This window comes from Convolutriloba macropyga, chromosome 1 (genome assembly GCF_964194025.1).
Source record: "Convolutriloba macropyga chromosome 1, txConMacr16.3, whole genome shotgun sequence".
NCBI lineage: Eukaryota > Metazoa > Xenacoelomorpha > Acoela > Convolutidae > Convolutriloba > Convolutriloba macropyga.
In genome coordinates, this window is record NC_134468.1 from 405,316 (window position 1) to 426,586 (window position 21,271).

Genomic DNA, 21,271 nt, shown 5'->3' on the forward strand with positions numbered 1-21,271 from the left:
GTTCGTTCCTCTGATAGTAAATCCATTTGGATTTGCTGGTTGTTCATGCCTTGTATGAAGATGCTCTTGACAAGGTTTTCCTCCATGTGTTCCCAGTTGCAGACTGATGCGTGTTTTTTGATTCGTGAGTGGAATACTTCTAGAGATTCGCCTTCTTTTTGTCGGCATCGGAAGAATTGATATCTGTCAAATGTTTCGTTCCTGGTTTGCATGAATGATTCTCTGAGTTGTTCTACTAGTGCATCCGTGGTGCATTTTTGAATGTCTGTGTGAGGGAATCTTTGGTGGAAAATGTTTGTTGCTTGTGTTCCTAGTGAGAGGTATATGTGGCTTTTTGTTTTGTTATCTGCTTCTTCCCATGGTGTGTTATCTACTTGTGGTCCCCTATCTTCTATGTCTTTGCATGAGTTTTGCCAATCGGTACGTCTTTTGACGTTTCTTTGTTCCCTTTGCCTTCTTTCGGCAGTTGTTTCATCGGGTAGTGCTGGTTCGTAGTGTGGCTCTGTTGGATAATCAAGGTCTTCATTTTCTGGTCTTGGTTGTAGTAGCTTGTCAACTTGTATATTTTCTTTTACCATGATTGCTAGTTTTACTGTAGCTAGCCATTTTTCCCATTCTATTTCGGGTTGGTGACCTTTGTCCCAAAAGAAATTTACTCCTAATGGAGAGCGAGCCATAGTTGACTGCGCCATGTTGTGTTCGAATCGCTCAACAATGAAAAGAGCAAGAGTTAATCTTGAATTTGACAACTATTCTCTGAACGCGTTAAGGCAGAACTGCAATCGAGTGCGTTCGCACTTGTTGGTCAAGACACAATACCAGTTGTACTGTGTGGTTAACAGTTAACAGAAATGTCAATCACAATCATCAATCTATGTACAATGAGTTGTCACCAATTGGTGAAGTGTTAGCATGTAGATAATTACGTATGACAGCAAATGAGTTTGTTCTCCGGATGGAGATTATACCATAAGATAAATATGTATATAGTTTAAGAGTGTTTATATTAATACTTGATATACTTGGTTGCGATTTGTGGATTCCTCCACCACAATAATGATAATGATAATTTTAATAATAATGATAATGTTAAAGATAATGTGATATATCAATTTGGTGAAAAACATCAATAGGGTAAACCTAATAACATTAGTCCTACTAACACTATCCGTGAAGCGGTTCAACAGAGTTGTTTTGCAAATTCACCGATCTCTGTAAGTATAAATGAAGATCTACAATCATGGCTAAGTGATGATGATATAATTTTTGAAGCCACATTCCCAGATAACTTTAGATGTATAATATCTGGTCCTAGTGAATGTGGTAAGACAATCTTATTAAAAAAACTAATTCTGGCTAGTATATATTTTGATAAGCTATACATCATTGGACCTACTGGTGATCAATACAATGGATTAGAAAGAATAAACCCAAAAGCAATTATAGAATTTATTAAAGATATAAAAGATTTACCATCTCCTGATAAACTACCCAAAGACTTAAAGAAACTAATGATATTCGATGATGTTAGAGCCAAAGAACCAGTTATTAATGAATACTTTTGTAGAGGTAGACATAATAATTGCAATATGATATATCTTAATCAAAACCTATTCTCTCTGGATAGACAGAGTGTTAGAGAGAATTGTAATCTATTTATTTTATTTGAACAAAGAGGTAAAGTCCTTATATCTATATATCAAGATTTCTTTAATAATGTTGAACTTAGTTATAATGATTTTGCTAATATATGTAATAAGGTATGGAAAGAGCCTTATAATTATATTGTCATTGATATAAATAAAAATAAAAATATTAATGGTAAACTAAGAATTAATTGGGATCGGAGAGTTTTGTAGTTTAGTTTAAGTTTAAGTTTATATCTACACCAGATGGGGCTTCGCCCAGCTAGTTACACTAGATCAACGAAGTTGCTAACTATGTCAGATCAACGAAGTTACACCAGATGCAAAGTAAAACTTAATACATCACCATTAAAGTCTATAGGTCTTCCATGCTCATATGAAACTCTATATATTCTATTCTATCTTTAGTTACATTTTGATACAAGGTATTAGTTGGTATAACATTTATCAAGTAACCTGGTGGTTCTGTTAGAGTAAAAGTATATAGTATGTCTTGTGTTATTCCCATTATCTTTAACACCAGACATCACATTACAATGAATGTTAATAGTACTAAAACCCATAATATCAACAATTTTCTGAGATGTATATTTACCTTGTTCATATACTATTTTTCTAAAGCCCAGTAATGGGGCTATTGAATTTTCTATGTCAAAGTTAATTGCACCTTGTTTTACTTCCATTAAGCTTTTCATTGTATTCTTATCAGATTCTACTATAACATTACCATTAGTTTCTTCTTTTATTAATTCTGCTATTTCAAATAATTCATATGCTCCTGGTATGATAGCTAAAATACGGGTATCTGACCATGTTTCACCCTTGATATCATATATGAATTGATTGTTCCTTCTTATATGAATTGAGTTAAGTATAGGTTCACTAAAGTTGAACTTTTCTGTTGGCTTTATCATTCTAAAGTTAAGTGTATGCTCTTCTTTAGTTTTAGTTAAAGCTTCTAGTATATTTTGTAGTTCCCTTAAGATCAACGGAGTTGCACCTCCGGTGATTAAATTGTCTGTCATTTTTTATCTAATAAAAATGGATTTTAATTTGGACACAACTTATGGTTACAATAATGATATACACAAAAGTAAGATTATAAAATATAAACCAAATAATCTGGCAACAATGAATACAATCAATACCAATATTAATATCATTCTCAATAGAGAAGAGAATCATTTAAATTTGCATGATTCATATCTAGAGATAGAGTTTGTTGTATCAGATGATGCTGGTGGTGTATTTGCTAATGATGCTAATATCAGATTAGTTAATTATGGTATGATGGCCTTGTTTAGTTCAATTAAGCTTGAAACTATTGGTGGTAGGACTATTGAATATATAGATCATTGTCATCCTAATCTATTGATGTATAAGTTATTAACTAGTACTGATGATGAATATGAGAGTGGTTTTGTTAGAAATCAAGGCAATAGAGATAGTCAATTTAAAGGTGACAATATCGCTGCACAACGAGGTCATATGTATATGATGATTAAGATGAGTGATCTATTTGGTTTTGTAAATGATTTAGAAAAGATTATATATGGTTTAGGATTTAAACTAATATTAAAAAGAAATATTAATAATAGACCTCTATATAGAGTTAATGCTAATCATGGTGCAGTTGCTAATGATGGTAATACAGAAATTAGAGATGTATCATGGTGTGTACCTAGCATTGATCCTAGTAATGATAATAGAATTATTGTGCAAAAGGGTTAAAGTAAAAAGAATAATGTAGACTTTAGTTATTATGAAAAAAAGACATTTTATAAGAATGTACCCAATGCTACTAACTTCTTGTTTGATCTAGGTATGGAAAGTGGGATGGAAAGACCACAATATATAATAGTTGGTTTTAAAAATAATGTTAATGAACAAGCTCATGATGCAAGTACATTTGATGTAATGAATGTTACTGAATGTTATTGTAAGATTGGTAGTGAGTTTTATCCTGAGGATAGAATGAATATAAATTATGGTACCAATATTTAAATTGAGGCTTTTAAAGAGATTGTTAATTTTAATTAAGATTATAATGGATTACCTCATAATATTAATCCGTATATAAATCATAGAACATTCAAAAGTAGTTATAGAATATATTTATTTGATACTAGATATCAAAGTGATCATATAGGTCCACAACCAATACAACTTAATTTTAAATTTAGTGCTGCAGTTGCAGATGTTATATGTCATGCATTAGTATTAACTAGAAAGGTTATTAGTGTGAATAGTGATGGTAATAAGATGGTTGATATAGTGTCGTAGACACTAATAGCCGGGGGCTTATAATCTCATAGACATAGTCTTAGTTATAATTAAGTCAGTTATAATTATAACTATAGTCCTTGTCAATATTTCCTACTAGTCTTAACAAAACCCTTAGCATAAATAATATCTAATTTCTTTTTATTCTCTAGAGATAGACCCTTAGCTTCAAGCTTAATCTTAGACTTGGGCGTAACCTTGGGCTTGGGCTTAGGCTTAATAACAACAAAAGGATTATACTTTTTAACTTCCATTATTTTTTATATATAGAAATGAGTCTTTTAAATAAGTTCAAAACTAATTCATATTGTGTTGGAGGTAGACATTATAGTGGTACTAATAATATTCATGGGTTTATCTCAGCTAAAAGAACTAAGATGTTAAAGGGTAATTGTGTTAAGTGTAGAAGGAATAAATCAATGACAGTATCTGATGCAACAATAGAAGCAGAGGGATTGAAAGATTTCTTTAAAAGTGTTGGTAGGGCTACGGTTAACTTTGGAAAGAAAGTTGCTAATAATCCAGTAAGAGCATTAGAAATAGCAAGTGAAATAGGAAGTGCAGCTGCATCTAGAAACCCTAGAGCTGCTTTATCAGCCACACCTGATTTAATTAAATTTGCAACTACTGGTGAAGGTATAAAGGTAGTACAAAAAGGAAGAGGGTTATACTTAGGTACTAAGAAGAGATAATTAATTGATTATAATCAGGATTAAATTTATGATTATATTATATTTTTGATTATGATTATGATTATATTTATATTATGTTTATGATTATCGATAAATATTAATACTAATATTATTATTACTAAATACATTTTTATAACTAAACACTAACAACTTTAGTTTAAAAAAAACACTCAGCTTGTTTTGTTCTTATAATCCTCATATGCCTCAACTAATTCATTATACTCATCATTATCTATTTTATTATCATTCATTGATTTAGTATATAGTCTATTAAACTTGTCGCTTAACTGTTTACTTAAAATATGCATTTGTGAATACTTTATAATTTTGTTTCTTAATTTATATTTAATTAATTTTATATATTTAATTTTATATTTAATTAATTTTAGTATTAATTGTTTTTGATAATGAACCACAAACAGTTGCTGTAGCAAAAGCTGTTGGTATAGAATAAGGTAATCCTATACCTGTTAATGCAACTGATGTTGATGTTGCAGTTGTTGCTATAGATGATAATACTATTTCTGTTATCTCGGCTACGTTAATATAGTTTTTATATCTACTTAACTTCTTATTATAGTTATTAGTTTCAGTTTCATAATTTCTAATATCTTTTACAATGTTAATATTGTTTTTAAAATTATTATTAGCTTGAATCTTTTCGTCTATTAATCGCTCTGATTCTGAAGACAGATCTGGATATAGTAATCTCTCACTCGGTGCTGTTGGTTGACTCATTTTCAGGAGTAAAATAACTCTCAATATCTTTCATTATATCTTCTTGCTTAAAATCATAATGCATCTCTAGTCTTGCTCGCTCTTTATTATCAACTAACGTACTTCGTAAAAGTATAGCAATTATATATTGTACTATTGTCCTTTCATTCTTTAAAAGGGCTTCATCTATAATAGAATTAGTCTTTTTATTAACTTCTTTAAATTCTTTAAGCCCAGTAGTAAACATTTCATCTAGTTGTATGTTAGTGATATTCTGATTAAAATTATTATTATCAAGTTCTTGTTTTAATTGATTATATTTAGAGATAGTATCAGCAGCAACTTTCACAAAACTTAACAGTATTTGTGACTTCATTTGCTAATTCAATAAACGCATTAATTTGTTCATCATTAACTTGTGTTTCATTTAGTTGTAATGTTTTAGTTGTAACTTTATCAAATTCACCCTTTCTTAGCTCAGTTATGTTTCTACGTAAAATGTCTATTTTATTATTAGAAGATAATAAGTCATTGTCACAATACTCTTTATTAACAACATCTTTTTCATCTATTGGAGGATGAACATTTGTAATTTTATAGGTATCTTTCATATCAATTTTATCATTATTTTCTAGGAATAACCCACGAGCCTTACTTAGTGTTAAGTTGTTGGTTGATGTTGATGTTGATCCGAGAAGCGGGTTCCCCGATTTATGTTTCGCTTGGTTAAATCTATTTCTTGTCATCTTTGTATTTACATATAGTTAGAATAATAATTAGTCTTGTAATTAGACTTATAATTAGTCTTACAATTAGACTTAGAATTATAATTAGACTTAGGACCGCAGGTCAATCTGCGGAGCAGGTTCCCTGATATTTAATGATTCCAAACCTTATTATTAGATTCAAAGTCAAACTCGGATTTTAATAATTCCTGTTCGTAATATTTACTTTCTATTATCTCACCATTAATATCCTCTATTTTATATGTTGGTGGTTATGTTTTTAGAACTTCATTAGCTTTAAACAATTCTCTATTCCAATTAGAAGTGTAACCTTTAGAGAAGATATTACGTTTATCTGCATTTCTAACATAATCACCAACTTTAAGTTTAGGTTGGGCGTAGCCAGGTGTACCCTTAATATTCTTAAAACTAAAAGTGTATTTAACTTTATCAGGATTATTAGAAGCGTCAACTGGTGTCATATTAATTGATGAATGTTATTGTTATATGTTATGACTGCATCATTTAATATATTTCCCAATTACCATCGCCATTGATGAACATAGGTTTATTTATTATGTGTAATAATGTTCTATTAAATCTCTATGAATACAGCCTTTAAATCACTATAAGTAGAATATAGCTCTATCCCTGAAGCGACTTTGCCGGTTCCATATTCTTTAAGTAAAGATTTAAATGTTTTAATGTGAAACTCACTACCTCTATCTACCCATAACTTTTCTGGTTTTCTAGGTTCAGAGCCACCTTGTGGATGTTCACTTAATACTATTTTAAAACCATTAGTTATAGATAAACCAGATTTATTCTTCAATGGAATAGCCCATGCATATTTTATGAATATATCTATAACATTTAATATAAACTTATAATTATTATTGTATTTACTTAGAGATGATTTGTCTATCAAATCAGCTGACCATGTTTCATCTTTATATAATGGTATTATTCTTTCTCTTCTAAACTTTGTTATTTGAGGGCTAAATACTTCTTTAGCTAGTTGTTGTTGTTGTTGTTTTTCCATCATTATCTATTTACCATAGTTAAAAACAAAATTATCGAGTTGCCCTTGATTAATAATATTCATAGATAATAGTTGCTTAGATATATCTAGCATTTCATCATATAATCCATCATGACCAGCTTTTGTTTCTAGTATTAATAATTCTAGTCTTTCAACTAAATTATTTGGATCTGCAAAGCAGGTTCCCTGATCCACGTAGTGGTGGCAACTTAGTTGGTTAGGGTTGCTATTTAAACCCCTGCCAAATACATCATCTTTTACCCCCATTATACGTTCTATTGTTCTATATCTAGCGCTTTTCTTATCCCCTTTTCCTAAATCAAATCTAATATCCTTTAAAAACTTTTTAATTTTGTTTTCATCTTCCTCAATATTATCATCATATGTTACATTTGATTTAGTAAGAAAGTTAATAATTCCATCTGAAAATTCATATAAATTATCTTTAACTAGAAATGCACCCTGTTCTAGGGTTATATCAACATCATTCATTTTATATCTTCTAGTTGGCAAATCTACAAGATTTAATTTCAATTGAGGATTAGTTTGAGCCCCCATGTCATGAAGAAGTTTGGCTGTTTTTGTATCAACATAAACTGGTGCTATATCTTGAGTTTCCTCCACGGCTTCATTGGACAAATCGGGCTTCATTAATGCCCTGTTTCTAGTTTGCTCTATCATTTTAGTTTGTTTATCTAACTCTTGATTTTGCCAATCAATTGCTCTTAATGTTTGTTCACTTAATGCTAGGTTGTTCATTGTTTGCATTTAGTGTTTTAGTTAAAGGATCAAATAACTCTTCTATTTCACCATAATATTCTTGTTGTTTTAATTATCTTCTAATCTATTCTTTCTGTTTTGTTTTTCTAGATTGTTTAATTCTATGAGTGTTTCAAGTTTAGTCATTTTATGAAAATAATTATCACAATTCATTATATAATTTAATAGCGGCTTCAATAAATTTTCTATCATCATTAATTGTTAATTCTTTAATAAACTTATAATTAGTTATAGCTTTACTTCAATCTGGGAACCAGCTTCGCTGATTGGTGAAAGCACTTCGTGGATATTATATTTCTTTGCATGTTCTAAGAATCTTTCTTTTGTATGATGAAACCTATATCTATGGAGATATATGCATAACCTACAATAGAAATGTTTAAATCTATACTGAGAGATGTGTTTATTTACTTTACACATTCTGCATACTAAATATTGATTGGGATTATTAAAGTGCACTTGCAAATGATTATGTCTGTCTCTATATGTTATAATCTTATTACATAGAAAACATTGGAATGGTTTACTTTGACACTCATCACAACTCCAACACCAGGTCTTATTTTTTACATTTATCACATTTGGTACTAATCATTTTTATAGTATTGAAAAGCTATATAAATAATATTATTTCAAAATTTTGCATATAAAAATGAATCAACAAGATTATACCGGTTACATTCTTTCCATGAGTGAACAAGCTCAATCTCATGGACAAGTCCAATCTGGAAGTGAGCGAGCTCAATCTCATGGACAAGTCCAATCTGGAAGTGAGCGATCTCAATTTGGAAGTGGACAAGTCCAATCTGGAAGTGAGAAAGCTCAATCTAATTCTAGTAGCATGGCGGTCCAAATGTTAAAAAATAAAAACAAACCAAGGGAAGAAATCAAACCATTAGATAAGGAAAGACAAATGATAGAATTGGAAAAATCAGAAGGTTTAATCGTGTAAATGAAGAAATAAAGGAGTCGTATGATAAACAGGATGCAGAATTAAAACAAAGAGAAGAAGATTTGCGTGAGTCATTGCGAAAGGCAGAAGGAAAATACTTTACAGATTTAGATCTGCGAAGCAGTTTCACTGATCAATCTAAAGCCTCAGATCAATCTAAAAACTTAGATCAATCTAATGACTTAGATCAATCTAAAGATTCAGATTTAGACTCAGATAGAGAATCATCTTCATCTGATGATTTTGTCTGTCCAAAAGCCTAAAACAAATAAGATTAAATGTGAAGAATGTGATGAAGAAATAACTCGAAAGAATTATAACAGACACATTCAATCACTGAAACATAAAAAGAATGGGCGATTATATAATAGAAGTAAAATTATTGAGAGTGCTAATGAGGATGGAATAAAATTTACTAATGAAGATATAGAACAAAAGTTGGATGAGCAGTATACACGAAGTGGTTACACCAATCCTGAACTAGATGGATTAAAGTTCTGTGATAGTTGTGATATGTATCTCGATAATAATACTGCTTATAATAAACATGTAACAACATTAAAACATAGGAACAATGTAAGACTAGTTAATGGGGAAATAATAAAGGGGAGAAAGTTTGACTGTGTAATATGTAAGACTACTGTGAGTCAATACAGTGTGGATCAACATTTAAAAACAAAGATGCATCTGGATAATGTTAATCCGCGAAGTGGTTTCACCGATGGTAAAGATAAGGATATAGATAAGGATATAACTAAGGGTCTGCAAACCAGTTTCACTGATAAAATAACTGAAGGATATTGCAATATATGTAATACTAGATATAACAATAAAAATGAACACAGTGGATCAGATGAACATAAAGAAAATGTTAAACAGAGAAAACTTGTTGATAAGAAGTGGAGAGATAAAGTTAGTGAGTTAGGATTATATCATAACATGAAGCATAATCAAATAATAATAAGTAGTAGTAATTATGAAGATCCTAAATTCTTGAATATACTGGAGTCATTGCGTAACATACATCCCCATATTAAGTTTAACACCTTCGATGTAGTTAAGTATACAAAACTACGGATGATAAGTTGGAAGAAAACGAATTCACCTTAAGGTTAATGACTAGGCAATATAATGGTGCACATGACTTGGATTTATTGAATGGGGAACTAGAGACAAGAATGCAGGAACAGGAAATGAATCAAATTGGATGGAGTATGCAAAGATTTATCAAAAGAGCAATGTATATACATAGGTTTTATCCTAGTGGTGAATGTGATACTGAGTTACCTTTCACATCTAGATATATACTTAATATACATAATAATGATAATAAATGTTTACTATGGTGTCTAATTGCTTATCTACATCCTGCGCCACATAATACCAGTAGAGTTAGTAATTATAATAAACCAGAATATATTAATGAGATAAAATTACCAATAGGAGTTACACCCCCCATATGATTATTATCACTTAAAGAAAATACAAGAACTAAATAAAGATAGAGTATTATTTAATGTATTCAATCTGAATAAAAATAAAACTATTAATCCTGTATTAATTAATCATAATGACCCAGTTGGGTGCAATATATTATATTGGGATAATCATTACTTCCTATGTAAAAATGTATCATTCCTATTATGAACATCAGCTAAACATAAATGTTATCCATGTCTAAAATGTTGTGTATCATTTAGAACAGAAGATGCATTAGATAAACATTTGGATTTATGTAATACACAGAAACATGTAGGAAGAAGAACATTCCATAAAGATGATTACCTAAAGTTTGATAAGTTCCATTATAAGAATAGAGTACCATTTGCTATATATTCTGATTTTGAATGTATAATAAAAGATGGTAAACACTTACCTATTGCATGTGGTTTATATATAAAAAGTGACTATCCTGATATATTAGAAGATAAGAATGAATGAAACTGTGGTGATAAAGTAGTTGATTGGTTTGTGGATAGAGTAGATCATTATAATAAATTATTTAAAGATATATTTAGTATAAATATTCCATTGAAAGAAGAGACTATTACTCCGTTATTTAGTAGATGTTATTATTGTAATGAGAACTTGGGTGAAGACATCGTTAGAGACCATGATCATCTAAATGGTAAGTTTAGAGGATATGCTCACAATAAATATAACCTCCAAGCTAAGAATACATTCGTACCAATATATGCATTAAATTCTTCTAGTTTTGATAATCAGCTATTTATAACTAAACTAGCAAAGAAGATGGGTGAGAAACACCATGGACAGAGTCCCATTAGACTTAAAGTATTAAATAAAACTGATGAGAATTATATTAGTATTGATATGGGTTATGCTAAAGCATTAGATATGTTTAGGTTCTTCCATCCACTTAGCTTAGATGCTATAAGTAAGGCATTGAGTAATGAAGATTGTATAACATTAAATAAATGTGGCTTAGAAAGACTTAAATGTATATTCCCAAATGAATGGTTTGATAGTATAGATAAACTACATGAAACAACATTACCACCTAAGGAAGCATTCTATTCTAAGTTGAAACAAAGTGGTATTACAGATAAAGAATATAAGCAAGCAATTGATTGTTGGAAAGATACTAAATGTGAGACAATAAAGGATTATATGATGTTGTATCTTAAAACAGATGTATTGTTATCAGTTGATGTATTTGAGAAATTTAGAGCTATGTGTTTAGAATACTATGAAATAGATCCATGTTACACATATTCTACTCCTGGGTTAACCTGGTTGTGTGGGTTGAAATATACTAATGCTAGACTTAATTATTATAAAGAAAATACAGTTAAGATTTATGATACAATACAACATGGTATTAGAGGTGGGTTAGCTTCAGTATTAGGTGATTGTCATGTAAAATGTATGAATAAAGGTATAGATCCTGAGTATACTGGGAAAGAGAATTATCTAAAATATTTAGACTTCAACTCATTATATGCTTCTGCTATGGTTCAAGCTTTACCTACTGGTGAGATTAAAGTATGTGATCTGGTATATACTAGCTCTAGCTCTACTAAGGGTTATATCTACACTATTGATATAAAGTATAATGATGACTTGAAACAGAAAACAAACAAGTATCCATTCTTTCCTGAAAAGACTAGGGCAAACATTGGACAGTTTACAGATTATCAAAGTGTAAATAAAAAGAAAGGATATAAACCTAATGAGAAGTTAATGTTAAAGTTAACGGATAAGGTAGATTATGTAATTGATGGTGAGATGTTAGATTGGTATTTAGCTAGTGGTTTGAAGTTGGAAGATATTACAATTAAGCAAAAGTTAGTAAGAGTGAGTGGTTAAAGCCTTATATTGAGTTTAATATTAAGAAAAGAAAGGAGGCTAAAGCTAAGGGTGATAAATTTGGGGATGTTTTCTTTAAGTTAATGAATAATGCCTTCTATGGAAAAACAATAGAGAATGTATATAATAGACAAGATGTAGAGTTAGTTAATGATGTAGATAGATATATTAAATTAGTAGAAAATATTGGTTTTAAATATTCTGTAGAGTTTGATGATGATCTAGTAGCCGTACATAAAACAAGAGGTTATGTTAAATTAGATAAGTTTAATTATATTGGATTTGTTATATTAGAAAAAGCTAAACTATTCATGTATAAAGCTATATATGATTACTTTGAGAAAGAGTTAGATTGTAGTTATCATTACACAGATACAGATAGTATATTTATAAACATAAATATTCCTTTAGATAGTAATATAGAAACTGAAATGAATAAGATAAAAGATATTTTACATAATAATGAGTTGGGTAAGATGAAGGATGAATTACCCAATGATACTATTATAGAAGCCTGCTTCCTTAAAGCTAAAGCATTTTGTTATAATACAGTTAAAGGAGAAGATGAGAAAAAGTTAAAAGGTATAACTAAAGCTACTATTAAAAACCAAATTATTTTGGAAGATTATACTAGTGTTATATATGAAAGTAAAAGTAAATGTAACTAATTATACTATTGATAGCAATAGACATCATTTAGAAACTAAGGAACAATTTAAAATAGCTATTGATCCATTTGATGATAAAGGTATTAGAGATAGTAATGGTGAATTTAGGTTTTACAATTAATAATAGCAAATTTAGTAAATTTAGTAAAAAAAATGATAGATTTTTATTTGTGCGGAAAAATGGAAATATAGTGGAAAAAACAAAGGGAAATAGAGTAATGTGTATATGGTGACTGTAGCTCGGCTCTAAGGTGCGGAGGTCACCATATACACATTACTAGTTGCTCCTCCGCTAAAGTGGGTCGGGAACAAAACGACAGGATCACAACCAACATCTGTCACTTTCAACTTCGACTTCTATTTTTGAGCTTCAAAGAGGAAACAATTCCGAAAATAATGTTGTTTATATTCAACGCACAAAATTGAAGATACATTTGACTGTGATGCACATCTTAAAGTTTATCACATGGGCCAATATCAACTTCGGGCCAAATTTTTGTTCGTTAGATCTTATTCAAAGATTCCAGGCACCAGAAGGTCAGATGAAAAAAGTGACATCAACATTAGAGCGTGTCTCATTTTAGCTCACGGTCCAAAAATCAATATGACCATAGGGCGACTAATTCAGCTTTTGAGTACTATTTAACCAACAAAACACTATTAATAAAAAAAAACAAATTTCTTAACATAGCTGGCAGATTGCCAGAAGATAGCCGCAATAGCTTCGTAGATCTGCATTCTCAAAAAAAAGTAAAAAAAGAGATAAACAAATCGTCATTTCATTGAAAAGGCTGATATGTTATATTTTGATTAAAAATCTGTATAAGTTTTTGCTGCCTCTATTAGCTGCTCTCTAATAACCTTCAATTAGAGTGACACACACCAATTTGGGGCGCTGTCTTTCTTTTACGACTCGAAAAGGAGTATTGGTTTTCTTGAAGTTTTTTTTACCGGAAGTACTATTCGTTCAGATGCTGTTTTGACCTAAAAACGAAAGTGAGAAAAATTGCCATGTGACCTAATTTTTTCTGAGCGAGTAAAGTTTTCTGGTCATGCGCTGCGTTTAGTGAATGACTTTGACTGTGAAAAGTAGTTTTTGACTAAATGGCACATATAGATAACCGTTTTGTTGTCTAAGTGGCCCAGTTTTCTTGCTTGTAATTTGGTTTTTTTGTAGAAATGACTTATTTGATTCTATATTGAACTGTAAACCTCGGAAATTGATACCACAGTGTTTTGCAGAGCCTGAAAATGCGTTTCATGTTTTAAATTGGCAAAAATTCCTTGATTTTTTTTGTTAATTTTTGGCTTTTTTTCTATTTATTTCTTAGTTTTTGGATCAATCAGCCGTTTTGTCAAAAATCAGTTAATATGTCAACTTCCCTTTCATAATTGATATACACAACGCCCCTTTCTACCTCGATGTAATTTTGTTTTAATAAAATTTTAGTAGTATAAGACTTCATTTACCTTCTGAGGGTATAAACAAGGATGATGATAAAAATGGTAGCACAAAGATAAAAATTGATATAATTTATGTAACAGCTAGAAAAAAATAATTATTAATTGAACAGAAAGTCATGCTATACAGAAACTACATCTACACCTAAGGTACCACGTGCAAGATAAGTCAAAATCAAATTCATCATTTCTCATTGCCATTAGTAGATTTCAAGTTGCAGTTTTGGATATGCAAGTATCCTTGAAAAAACTGATGCTGACAATAAGTATATCCGCGGCGTCATTTATAATACGTACATATGCTAATCCGATTTCGGTACCTTTTTTCCTATTTTTCTCAGTTTTTTTGTTTAATTTTGCTTTTATTTACTAGAAAGTCTTTTTGTGCAACATGAGCTACTTTATTTTCGTTTTAAAAAATCAATCATTTGTTGGCGTTAAATTTTTTAAAAAAAGTTACAATTTTTTTCATAAATGCTGTCTTTAAAATTGGAACAGCATTCCAATTGAGTTCTGCTTTTTCTTTTTTGTTCTGCTCAGGAGGATGGATCATTGTCTCGGTTGACACGTTGTCTTCTATATCTCGAATGCTGAACAATGAAATGTATTTGTTTTTCTTGATTTTTTCAATTTAATTTTTAGCTTTCAAAAATCAAGAATTAGTCTTTGTTACGGCGTTCCTTACATTGTGTCCACAGTCTTGACATTCTAGTTTATATCAGTCTAGATTTGTCCCGGCACCTCTTTTTATACTGGTTATATTGATTTTTTCAGTTGTTAAAAAATCGAATGATTTCAGCTTTTCCTCATTTCTTTGGTTTGCTATTAATTTCATTCAAAATAAGGCAGTACCAAAAGTTTGCTAGAAATCCTTAGCAAAATTTCCACCTATTTCTATTTTTTATATTTTTTGCGGCCTTGGAAATGTTTTTAAACTAAGTACCTTTGAATATTATTCTGCTGCTTATGACTTTTCTTTGATTATTTTAATTTTTGAATAAGTATGAAATCATGATGTCTAGCATATATACATTTAGGAAGAAGTGTATGATATGTTCTTCTCAATTGCAGTGATTAGAAATCTAATTGTAGTGGTTTTCTGATTCTTAAATTTGAGCATTCCTTTTGTGAAAAATTTAACTTAGTTAAGTTGTTATTATTGTTTTCCGTTTGCTTTCGCGATCATTGAGATTAGAATCACAAATTATTTGAGGGCAATTGATAGCCCTGTCAGATCTTTCAGCCTATCAGTATTTTGACCATCTCAATTATTTCGGACTCTCTTATTTTTAGCAAACGTTTTCAATAATTTAAAATTTTGCATTTTGATTCTCTTGGTGACTGGTTCAAATTTCACCAATTTTTAGATCAGACCCCGGGGAGGTAATAATTTATGGTTGAATACAAAAGGTAATGGCCCCAGCTGCAATTACGGTTTTTTTGTGAAGTTTTGACGCTTCGAGTTGCTTCCGGAATTCTTCCGGCTATGGTTTCAAGATCTGATCACACATTTTCCTGTCATTTTTGAAGTCAAATTGGAGTAGCGATTTTGGTCACGCCGAAACAGGAAATGGAGCGAAACAGCGAGTGGTTTTGCAGTGTGATTTTTTTCGCTCTAATTTTAATGTAGAGTGAGAAAACGGTGTTTGAACGAAAATTCGCTTTCTCGCTAGTAGTTTGTTCACATGCGGCAATTTCACTTTTATTTTTACTGTTTTTTTTCGATTTTTGGGATCCGATTTTTTTAAAATGGTTTTCCTATTCCATTCATAGCTCATTTTAGGCCTGGTTTTTTGTTTCAAACAAATTTCTTTTCCTCGCTAGTGGTTTTTTGTCCACATGCGGCATTTTGACATTGATTTTCTGGTTTTTTTTTAAAATTTTTTGATCTGATTTTTTAAGAAATGTTTTCCCAATTCACTCATAGTCAGTTCTAGATCTAGTTTTCGGTTTAGTCAATTTTTTGAGTAGAGTGAGAAGACGGTGTTTCGGTTTCTCGCTAGTGGTTTTTTTTCGTAATCGGCATTTGACGTGGATTTTCTGTTTTTTTTTTATCTGATTTTTTATATTTAGAAGTGGTTTTATGAATTCACTCAGTCCGTTTTTGGTCTGGTTTTTACGTCAGGACTTGTCCTGCTATGTTTTTTACTTCGTCTAACAGATTTTTATTTTGTCCTAACGTGACGTCATTTCTGCTTTTAGATCAATTGCGTGACCTACCTCACTAAAAAAAAATGATTTGTGAACTCACTTGTGGAACTTAGTGAAAGAATAGTGTGCATCTCAGTGGTGCCAAACTTTGATGCCCTAATTCTTGAGTATTAGTCTTGCGTTTTTGATTTCCAATATCATTTTTGAGAAAGCTCTTTTAGGGCTTTTTCCTCATTGACCGTATGTGTCATAAAATTGACAGTACGTATCTAACCCAAAAAATCAACTGGTCTACTAAAGGACTTTTGGTCAATCTGCCTATCTTGTTTCTTTAGTTGTTTCATTTCATGGAAGGCCACAAGCGTCTATCGCGGCTATTTTCCGGCAATCTGCCGGCCTTTTTCATAGACAATTGTTGATGAATTTTTCTAAATAAAAATTGCAATTGAAACGATCGTAAGACAAAAGAAACGATCGAAGTTTTTATAACAAGTATTTCATATAAAAAGTTCAATGTTTATTGGGAGCAAAACAAATATTGTATCCGAACTTGTGTTGTGGCTCTGTCCAAATCATTGACTATTCATGAAATGCTGAAAAGTTTAGTTGCTCCAAAAAATTTTTCTAGCCTATGCAAGGAAGTTCTGGATGGCTTGCGAGTATACTTTGATATTGCTTTATCAAACAACCTTCTCTACAAAAATGAAGCCCAAGCTTATTTGGATGCTCAGGTGACTCTTTCTGCCAATCGTCTGCTTCAAAGGGGCAGAGACAGGAGATCAAAATCACCCGCAACGCAGAAACCTAGAAAGCGCTCTGCGACTTTTGAAGACTTGGAACACAAACAAAGCCTTAGTCGTAAACTAAGTGCTGGTTCGAACAATGCCAAAGTCCGATCTGTGTCGTTGAGAAGTACAAGAGGTTTGCAAACGCGAAGAAGCGAGCCGTCGGCTTCAAGAGGTGTGCAATCGGACCAGGAATCATCGGGAATTGTTGAAGATTCGCCTTCTAAACGTATAAGACTTTTAAATCAAATCAAACACATGCGAAGTTGCATAAATGCAGTTCCTCCTGTGTCTGACACTGTTGATATGAAACCTACTTCTTCAAACTCTAGAAAAGTAGTCTCAAATAGTGATTCGGAATGTAGTAGAAAAATCAACGAAGTGTCCGGGGAGTTGCAGCGAGCATTAAATGATGCTCAATGTTGGCAAGCTGTTCCTGTTTCAGAACTGAATGAAAGTGACCCAATTCCGCCCTGTTTGATTTTTGGTGCTCCTTTTTTGTTCAGATTTCTTGTCAAATTTCCACAGATGATAACAGAGAGCGAAGTTCCTGACAGTAGAGTTAAGATTATCTTGAAACATGTTAGTTTGTTTTTGGACAAATATGTCAGCAGTCGAAATGATTTGTTTAATGTTAATGTTTTCTTATGATGCGTTTTTTGTCCCAATAGTTTTAATTCAAATAGTTATCTGTCTTCATGCTTTGTTAATCACTCTCAAAGGGAGTCCAATTTGTGATATTTCCAACTTTCCAGTCCTCGTGTGCGTGCCTGTTCCCCTTTAAAGTATTTCCCAGTATATTCAAAGTAGTTACGCTTGAGTTCTTGGTTGCAGCGGAAAATAAATTTGAGAAGTCACACATGAGGAGTCAGGTGTTTCTCATTCAGAGTTAGGTAATTCTCAAGACTTATTCTGAATGTACGAATTGATTAGTTGAGACGAGGCAATGTCGAGGCATTATGAGTTATTAATTGCTCTAAAGCGAATTTTATAGCAGTTATATTAGTCCTGTTGGTCTCTTTTTTTATGCGATTTTTTTGCATGACCGATTTTTCGTCTGACCCATTTGACCTTTCGTCCTTAAAAACGGGATAAACAGGTAGCGCCCAGTAGGCATTAAGTTTCATTAGAGGCTCCTGGCTGCGTTTAGTAGTCTTTCAAGTGCTAAGTGTGATGAAGCTACCAGGAAGGCCGTAGTTAAAGGTTAAAAGGTCCTTTTTAGGAGTTTTTGAGCCCAAAATGTTGCAATTTTTCGTGTTTTTTTCGTCATTTTTTGAATTTTCTGTTGGACCAGTCTAAAGTTGAGGCCGGTTAAAGTCTTTTGCTTTTTTATGACCATTTTAAGAGCTATATGTTTTGGTAATCCAAACAAAAACACGCAAATTTATGCTAATTTTCACAACTTTTGAAGCTTTTTGAAAATTTTTGTCATTTTTGAGTTTTATCAGCCCTAGCTGTCAAGCAACCTCCTCTAATAGATTACTGTGCAGTTTCTAGTGGTAGTGGAATGGTTTTCAACATTTAACATTACGAATTTTAGCGTTTTTTGAAAACTTGCAATTTTTTCATTTTTTTGACATTTATTGACATTATTCAAGTTGTTCCGGACCCAGGGGCCATAACACCTCCTTATGGGTTTGATAATTAATTTCTGAAAAATTTTTGTTGGCCGTGAAACGGTTTTCAACTTTAATATCCCAATTTTAGCATTATTTTGACAAAACTTGCAATTTTTTTGTGACATTTATTGTCATTATTCAGTTTCCTTAGCCTTGGGGTCAGAGAACTTCCGTTATGGTTTCATAATAACTTACTGGAAAATCTTTTTTGGCCAAGGAAAAGTTTTCAACTATTCAATATCACAAATGTTAGCAATTTTTTTAAATAAATTTTGCAACTTTTTTCAAGTTTTTTAAAAAAAAATTGTCATTTTTCATGTTTCTCGAGCCAAAAAGCCAAGGAATCTCCTCTTGAATTTAATAATAATTTACTGCATGGTTTCTAGATGTAATAGAATGTTTTTCAATATTTCAATTTCACAAACGTTTGCAATTTTTTACAGTTTTGAATATTTTTGATTTTTTTTCAGCACCAGGGACCTCCTCCGAGGTTTGACAATAAGCTGATGTATAGTTTCGAGAGTTAATGGAATGGTTATCAATATTTTAATTACTCGAGTTTTCGAAATATTTTGATAAAATTTAAGTTTTTTCAATTTTTCGAAAAATTATTATGTTCCAAGTTTAATGAACCAGTGAATCTATTAAAGGCTTGAAATTGGGATACTGGATAGTCTCCTGAGATGATGAAATGGTTCTGAAGATTTAAATATCACGAATTTTGCTAGATTTTAAAGTTTGCAATTGATTTTAAAATTTTTGATGATTTTTGTCATTTTCTGAGTTTAACGATCATTACTTGCCCACAAAACTTGCAGATGGGTTACACGACAGAACTCCAGAGACAAAAAATGGTTTTGAATTTTTTTTCACTGCGAAATGTGGAATCTTTTCATTTAAATTTTGCTCTTTCAGTTTTTCTTTATGATTTCATTTCTAACAAGGCTCGAAAACTAAAGTTACAGAGTCGAATCTCATTATGGAAAATATTCCTGGCTCTGTCTCTCTCTATCTCTTTCTCTCTCTCTCTATCTCTGTGTGTGTGTGTTTCGGTTGGTTGGTTGTTGAGGTTTCTTTCCTTCTCTTTCTCGTTGACGTTTTATCTCGCACACTATCTCTCTCTCCTTTACTCTTTTGTTAATGCCGCACTTCAGCTGCTGTTTTGTGATGTCATTGTCTTTTACCCTCACCTCACGGCACGTCAATTAGGCTAAAACCAGCTTCACTAAACCGTGGCTAGCTACTGACGAAGCCAACCGTTCGCCGGTCGTTTGAGAGCATTTCACCCGACGTTAGTCGGTTATGTTTAAAACCCTGATCAATGAAGCATTAAAAGTAGGCCTCAGTTTTGTAGACCACCTATCTATATAATCAAAACGAAGTGAATCCTGAAAAAATTCCATTTTATGGTAACTTCTGAGACAAACAATTGAACAAAACTGCTCTACTAAAACTGCAAAGACGTTCAAATTTTTCATTGCAAGACGGCAAACAAAGCATTGCAGAATCCCTACTTTCATCAGAGGAGATGAATTGGAGGATGGCCACGTTACAATCAATTCACCAAACTGAAAAAGCAACTAAGTTTGATCACTACAAAATTTTTTACAGTCTGCTTGTTAACAGCATCATTAAAATATTACAATATTGTCTCAAAAGTAAAGGAGTTACAATTCTCTGAAATAACACTTAAATTAGGCTTTGTTTGATTAAAAAATGGAGCCATCTAAATCTCAAAAAAAATTTCGATTTTGTCATGTACTACTGTACTATTTCAAAAATCTGCGGTGAATAGAAATGTTTTTGTGTGCTAAACTTAGTGTGGAGCTCCACAAAAGACTCAAAACTTGCTTTTGCTTTTTGAAGTTTCTTGAAAATCTTGAAATTTGCGACTTAAGTTTGCAACAAAAGTAAATTTATGGAAATGTTCAGTCATCACAGAATTATGCAGATCTACTTCGATTTGGATCTGTCCAGGAGTTAGAGTTTGGAAGCTCAATTGCTGTGAAAAGATAAATTAATTTACGCAGTCAATTTCCTGATGCTAGAAATTTGCAAATTAGTCAGAATTTTTTTTTCAGTAACCGAGCTTTGATATGAAAATGTTCTATCTTTTCTGTACGCTTCTTAGAGGGCGACAAAGTCATTAGAGTACAATTTTGTCTATGTACTGTTAAATTGCTCTCAAACGAAGTTTGAAATTATTGTGAACGTGTGTTTTATGCGCAAAATTTTTGCTTGACCGTTCTGTTCTAGATTTCTTCGATTTCACTTCCCGAATGACCTGTACGCTTGACTTCTTGATTTTTGCGTGACATAACTTGCACTTATTCAGAAATTAATTCTAGGTACGAGAAAGCGACTGCAAGATTAGCTAGCTAGCATAAGGAACTGATTGCCTAAAGCGTATTGATCTAGTC

The 21,271-nt window shown here is 31.5% G+C and overlaps 1 protein-coding gene across 1 annotated transcript in view; it reads left to right on the forward strand.

The window, feature by feature from the left end:
- LOC142344568 (MSL complex subunit 3-like) overlaps window positions 1-17,931 on the forward strand; it is a 38,088-nt gene extending 20,157 nt beyond the window's left edge. Inside the window, exon 3 of the mRNA XM_075396346.1 lies at window positions 17,076-17,931. Within this exon, the coding sequence (XP_075252461.1) occupies window positions 17,076-17,883 (808 nt within the window). The 3' untranslated portion in view covers window positions 17,884-17,931. The remainder of the gene's footprint in view (window positions 1-17,075) is intronic.
- The last annotated feature ends 3,340 nt before the right edge of the window (window positions 17,932-21,271 follow it).